Here is a 6,896-nt window from a genome sequence, read left to right on the forward strand (position 1 = left end):
CCCCGCCGTTCCCTCAGGCCCCGAGCACGGGGGGCCGCGGCACGGTTCTCCCACAACTCCGCAGCGGAGCAGGAGCCCTCCTGGTGCCTCCGTTTCTTAGACGCGGGGTGGCAGCATGCGTGAGGAAAAGGAGGCGGCTGCAGGCCTTGTTTATGTTCCTCCCGGCGTCGTTTCGCTGAGATGCTTCCCCCGGCGACCGGCCAAGCCGTGGCCTTGGGCTGAACTAGCGCTGCTCAGGTGCCGGGTGGCCAGAGAAGACCCCGCGCTTTGGAAACTGGGGTGTAGTTTCCTCCCAGAGCACTTCTGTGCACCCTTCCGTGAGGACTGAAGTCCAGGTGTTTTGTTTCAGACTTTGGTTTTCTTTAGGGTGTGCAGAGCACCTCAGCGAGGATTGGAGCCCACAAGGATGAGGGCACTTCGTGGTGTGGCAGCCTTCACTGACAGAGTTGGTGTTTTCAGGCCCACCTTTCTAATTCTGATCACCCCCACGAGGTCTGGGCTCACCTGGATTTGCGTGACTGTTAAATTAGTACTTTTTGAAAGCTTTGTATTGTAATATATTTATATGCAGCTACGTTCTCTCTCTTTTGTTAAAATGCCCCTTTTACTTATGCCAAAGGAAAGTATTGCAATGTCCCAGCTAAAGCCTATCTGCAGTCTTCTAATAGCTCTCTGGTAACTGGTGTTCTGAATAGAGAAGTTTCTCCTTGCCTTGAAAAAGATGCCTTGACTTGCTTTTCTTCTTTTGCAAGCAAAACACAGTGGGCAGGGAAAGGTCAGGATTGTAGTAGAGTGTAATAATGATTCACTACCTCTTTAACAATCTTTTCAGATGAAGTTGGGGCTCTTGTTTTTGACATTGGCTCATATACGGTGAGAGCAGGCTATGCAGGCGAGGACTGTCCAAAGGTGAGAATCTGTGTGACTCAATGGAAATGCAACATGAATTTATGCCTTAGGTCTTGTTTGTTAGTTACGAGTTTTCAGAATACGCTGGTTTTTGTTCTGACTGTGGTGTATAAGGAAAGCTCTGAATTCATGAGCAAAAAACCCACCCAAAACATTAATAATTCTCATATACTGCTTACCTTTTTGCCTTACAGGTTGATTTTCCAACAGCCATTGGTGTGGTGCTAGAAAGGGACAATGGCAGCACTCTGATGGAGATAGATGGTGACAAAGGCAAACAAGGGGGCCCAACTTACTATATAGACACCAATGCCCTGAGAGTTCCAAGGGAAAATATGGAGGCCATTTCACCTTTAAAAAATGGAATGAGTATGGTGCTCTGTCTTTTTCTACCTGTTTTTAAAATTGCTGAGCTGCAAAAAGTCATAGCTTTCATATAAACAAATGCTATGTATGGCAACATAAGCCGTAAGAACAGATACCTGATTTACAAATTGCATGACATACAGTTGGTTTACAGTGTTAGTGGACTTTCAGCATAATTCTTGAAATGTTATGATCATGATGCGTACAGAGGAAGAGAATTCTCAAAGCTATTAAAGGAGGTGTATGTCTGCTGAGGATAGCTTTTGACTAAAGAGCTCTATGCAAAAAAAGCATTGGAAAACTTTTATGTATTTATGAAATGGAACAAAATTTAGAAGTAACTAATCTGCTCGCTTCAATGTTGTTACAGTTGAAGACTGGGATAGCTTCCAGGCAATTTTGGATCACACTTACAAGATGCATATTAAATCTGAAGCAAGTTTGCATCCTGTCCTTATGTCCGAAGCACCAGTGAGTAAAAGCAGCTTTGCATTTTGATTAAGTCTTAACTGTATCTTCTTGCTGACTCTACACACGTTGGTCTTGGACAAGTCTGACATTGGCTTGTAGGTTATGAGTGTTAAAACTTAGCTACAGAAATAACAATTTTAAAATACTCTGCCAGGTTCTGGAAAGTAATCTGTTTAAGAAAAACATCTAAAAGAAGAAAGCAATTTGAAATAGCTTGCATGAGTTGTATTAGAAAGTATTTATAATGTGCTGTTGTTTTTCACTTATCGAAAAGGAGTCAAAATTAAAAATGAATCTCGCTTTACTGCCTAGAACAAAAGCAAAAAGATGTTTGGATGTCTTGTTATGTATTAAGTTACACTTAATAAAATGCCATTGAAAATGTCGCTTCATTCAACCTTACAACTAATACTATGTGACAGAGAATAATATTTATAATGGAGAAGTTTTATTTTTTTCTGTCTTCATTTCTGTAAATGGCCCTGTAAGGTAAGTGAAGTGGACGAATGCAGATTTCTGGGAAAATATGCGGACGAGGTTTCTGTCATGTAATAATGCTCAGCATTTGAAGGGCAGATCTTAAAGTCAGAATGCAAAAGGTAGACATACCATACAAAAGTTATGCCTTTCTTTAACAAAGTCTTATGAAAGGGATTTTCTTTTTCATTATTCCCTTGTGTTGAATTGTTGCTTGTGGAGCATGGATGAATTTGCGATGGTTATTTCATGTTGATGGCTCAGTGGGTGTCTGACTAGAGGTTCTCATTAACATTCTCCTTACAGAACTAATTTTACTTTAACATATTGGCTTGGAAAAAAACTTCATGTTTTCAGTAATGCGTAGAATATTTGATATATATCCTGGCTTAATCGCAAGTGCAGTAGAACTGTAGGAAGATACCTTGGAAACAGGAAGGTCTGGATTTATTTTTCTTCAACTGGGCAAGTTATTTCATGTGTCTTTCCACTTGTAAAATGGGCATGTTACTTGTTTTAGAGAGTTCTTTGAGAGACTGATACTGGAAGAGCTGTAGTAGTGTAAAGAAAACTCTATTGTAACAGTAAAAGTGTATATCGCTTTTAATTGTGTGTGATAGATAAGCATTAATGTATTGTTGTAGAATTGGAATAAAAAGGTTCTAAAGAAGTAAACTACTAGAAATCTGTCTCTATAGAATTTTGATATGATTTGAAACCGTGGCTATAATAATTCTAATTACTTCTTTATTGTGTTAGCATTCTTTTAGTGTGCTCTAACGATCCTCAAGATAAACATATCTTCCTTTTGGTCACTTATTTGTGGTTTGGTTTATTTTTTTCTTCTAGTGGAATACTAGAGCAAAGCGTGAAAAACTGACTGAATTGATGTTTGAACACTACAACATCCCTGCTTTTTTCTTGTGTAAAACCGCTGTTCTAACAGCGTATCCTTTGGAATGCTTTACCCCTTCCCCTTTGCGCCGCGCTCCCCCCCCCGGAAATGTCTAACTTTTCTTCTTGCAAATTAATTTTTCCGTAAACATCTAAGGAGGAAGTAGACAAATTCCATTTCTGAACTTTAAAGCTTTAGAGCTCAGTTTTTAAGTTCTCCCAATCTGGCTGTTTTCCTTGGAGGTGATGCCTTTTTTTGTTTTTTGGTCTTTGATTTTTTTCCCATTGTGTACCATGGGTGAGAATATTACAGACCTGAAATGGTGTTATCCAGACTACTAAATACAGTAATCGGAGCTTGAAGTTCCCATAGCCTTAAAATGAATATTTGTGATTATTTTAAACTAATAACATGTTTTCAGCTTCAGAGTCTAAATGAGTTGGATGTACTTAGAGCTTACTGCATAGTATTGATGTGAAGTCTCACCTTTGTAGGTCCAAAGCTCAAGTTACTTCACAGATAGAAATTTAAATGCTGTTCTCTCTATAAGGTTGTGCACTTCATAGAAAGAAGATATGCACTGGAAAACGGCAAATCCTTTTGTAGAGCCAAGGAATAACACACAGGAATCCTCATTCCTAGTTATGCTCTAATTGTATTTTTTTCAAGATTTTTTTCTAAAGTGAAAATTACAATGTTTTCCTTAATCATTTTGGCTAGTTTTGCTAATGGGAGATCTACAGGTCTCATTTTGGATAGCGGAGCAACACACACCACTGCTATTCCAGTGCATGATGGATATGTACTTCAGCAAGGTAAAAATTTTCATGGATAACATCATTGCAGTATGAAGGTAGAGTTAGCTTTCTTTCTGCTTTTACACAGATTTAAAAACAACAACAAAACCGTATCCCCTTAAATATGGGGAAAAAAAAACAAACAAACCCTAATGGTGTTCACTGACAAATAGTTTGTTGGGAGAGTTTATTCGTGATTTCTGTGCTTTCTAGGTTGGTGAGGGGGGGTTGGTTCTTTTTGTTTCTCTTTTTTTTTTTTTTTAATTTTTATTTTATTTTATTTTTTTATTTTTAGGTATTGTAAAATCACCACTTGCAGGAGACTTTATTACTATGCAGTGCCGGGAATTGTTTCAGGAAATGAACATAGAGATAATTCCTCCATATATGATTGCTTCAAAGGTGGGAAAGTAACTTTATTTAGTAAGTGTTTGCTTGGGGAGAAGCTTACATAGTTAACTGATGATCATGTTTCCTACTATCTCAGGAGGCAGTTCGTGAGGGGTCACCAGCAAATTGGAAGAGAAAAGAGAAGTTACCCCAGGTCACTAGGTCCTGGCACAATTACATGTGTAATGTAAGTAGGTCATTTCTCCCACTCAAACTCCCCCAGGCATCCCATAAAGAAGTTTTGTTTGCAAGTATGTCAGGTTTTCCTCTTGAAGAACTAGAGAATCTTTAAAAAGTCAGTGTCAATTCTATAAATTCTGTCAAATTGAAGACTGAAATTCTTATAACCATATTATTCTTAACTCCATAGTGTGTCATTCAGGACTTCCAAGCTTCTGTCCTCCAAGTATCAGATTCAACCTATGATGAACAGTACGTCACTGTTTTCCTTCTTGTAAAATTAATTGTCAGTTGTGCATGGGGTGCTTAGCCTGTTCATTGCTGTTGGCTGGTTTTATTACAGAGGACGTTTTTAGATAAAATCTGTTTATTTCTGAAAGTAGAAATACAGTGTACATCCAGGTGATAGTTTTTTACTTAATATTCCAAGATGCATGAGATCATAATAAATATTATCGAAAGTGTAGGTCATATCAATCACAATGCTCCAGTTGAAACCTTGGTTTATGCTACTTAGATAACTTAAGATCCTGTTTACATTGCACTTTAATATGTTACTTTCTGACGAATGCTCTAGGGTAGCAGCACAGATGCCAACAGTTCATTACGAGTTCCCCAACGGCTATAACTGTGACTTTGGTGCTGAGCGTCTAAAAATTCCTGAGGGGCTGTTTGACCCTTCTAATGTGAAGGTAAAACAACTGTGATATGTAGTAATTGGAAGGTTTTAGATTACTAGATTATCACATGGCTTCCTTTTGTATGATGTGCTTAACTTCATGATTTGTATGTGTGTGTTTACACTGTGTGGTTCTCTTGGGGGTACAACTTGCCTGTATTGTTTTAGGGTTGAGCTAGCGAAGCATGAAATGTAGTTCAAAATGGGTGGTGATGACCTGAATGGGAAAATAGGATTTTTTTCTTTTTTTTCCTTCCCTAAAAAATGCTTAGCTCCCTCTCTAGTAATATTTGTAAATTCAACACATTCAGGGTTTCTATGTGCCTTGCTCTTTTGAAGTGATGATGTGTAGATTACTAATTTTAATTCTAGGGTTTATCTGGTAACACGATGTTGGGTGTGAGCCACGTTGTCACAACAAGCGTTGGAATGTGTGATATAGACATCAGGCCGGTAAGTGTTAGTCAGACATGTATTATTTTAAGGCATGGATATTTTTCTGTTGATATAATTTTTTGGGACTAGAACACTGTTGATGAAGAAATGTGCACTTCCTAGGATAATGATAAACACATCAGAATAATTCTCTTAAGTATCACATATTTGTATATAGGATTATGTACAATTACTGTTTCATCTTACAAAATGCTAAATCAGGATTTTTTACTCTGTGTTTCTACCTATATTTAAATAGCTAATGTCCAGATTTTGTGGCTGGCACTGCATAATGTGCATTGTACATAATTTTGAGTGTTATCTTCAGATTTTTGGGCGTGGCAGACACACTTTCTAAACATAATCAATCGTATGGAACTTTTGTAGAAAGTAGAAGGAAGAGAAGAGGTTTTAAAGGAAAACTTTCTTTTTAAAACTGTTCTAACTTTCTCAGGTGTCAATTTGAAAATATTCAAGTTTGATACGGACTGCATGGGGGTTGTTTCAAAATTTTTTCCTCTTAACTTGTGTGTCAGGCTGGCTTAGGACAGGCCATGATTTGCATTCACTGACTGCAGCATTAGTGAGGTTGAAAACTGTTGCAGTGCTGTGGGGTTTTCTTTTGTGGTTGGAACATCCAGCTGTAAGGAAACGAACAGTTTGGGTACAGGAGATATGTGTAGGTGTAGGGTTCTCTATAGTAGAAAATATTCTGTGAAATCATTTAGAATCATTAGTCACATAGCTTCTGTCTTCCTTGTATAGTTTAATATTAAGCTGTCTTGAAATATTTTTCAAGTGATTAAAAAATTCATTGGAATCAGAGAGGTCATATTGTTGGCATTGAGTGATGTATTATTGCTGTTGATTATATGTACTTGTGTGCCATTCCTCTCTATTCTGTGAAACAGTTGTTTTCAGAATGATTTCAGAGTTAATATTGTAGGTTGCTTATTCTCTTTTTAGGGCCTCTATGGCAGTGTGATTGTAGCAGGAGGAAACACTCTAATACAGAGTTTCACAGACAGATTGAACAGAGAACTGTCTCAGAAAACTCCACCGGTAAAACAACTCTTTAAATTACTGTGTTGAGTTACTTATCATTTTGCTTTTCTGCCACATAAATACACAAGCATGTATCATAGCTTTGACTTTGTTAGGAACCCAACAGCTGAAGAGATTTCTGTGGGGGAAGAAGTCTCCTCCTTCTCTAAAGAAAAGGAAGAAGTCTTGAAAAGTTCTTATATTAAATGAATTCCAGCAGATATTATAACTGCTTTCTGCACATTTTACTTCT

At 37.8% G+C, this 6,896-nt stretch overlaps 1 protein-coding gene across 1 annotated transcript in view; it reads left to right on the forward strand.

Moving 5' to 3' along the window:
* Positions 1–115: 115 nt before the first annotated feature.
* Positions 116–6,896, forward strand: part of ACTL6A (actin-like 6A) — a 9,272-nt gene continuing 2,491 nt past the window's right edge. The window contains exons 1-12 of the mRNA XM_009321732.1: positions 116–281; positions 833–909; positions 1,104–1,278; positions 1,646–1,746; positions 3,073–3,170; positions 3,839–3,933; positions 4,211–4,317; positions 4,403–4,492; positions 4,676–4,737; positions 5,063–5,177; positions 5,537–5,617; positions 6,566–6,661. Of these exons, the coding sequence (XP_009320007.1) occupies positions 116–281; positions 833–909; positions 1,104–1,278; positions 1,646–1,746; positions 3,073–3,170; positions 3,839–3,933; positions 4,211–4,317; positions 4,403–4,492; positions 4,676–4,737; positions 5,063–5,177; positions 5,537–5,617; positions 6,566–6,661 (1,263 nt within the window). The remainder of the gene's footprint in view (positions 282–832; positions 910–1,103; positions 1,279–1,645; positions 1,747–3,072; positions 3,171–3,838; positions 3,934–4,210; positions 4,318–4,402; positions 4,493–4,675; positions 4,738–5,062; positions 5,178–5,536; positions 5,618–6,565; positions 6,662–6,896) is intronic.

The sequence above is a fragment of the Pygoscelis adeliae genome, unplaced genomic scaffold (genome assembly GCF_000699105.1).
Source record: "Pygoscelis adeliae isolate BGI_AS28 unplaced genomic scaffold, ASM69910v1 Scaffold223, whole genome shotgun sequence".
Classification (NCBI taxonomy): Eukaryota; Metazoa; Chordata; class Aves; order Sphenisciformes; family Spheniscidae; genus Pygoscelis; species Pygoscelis adeliae.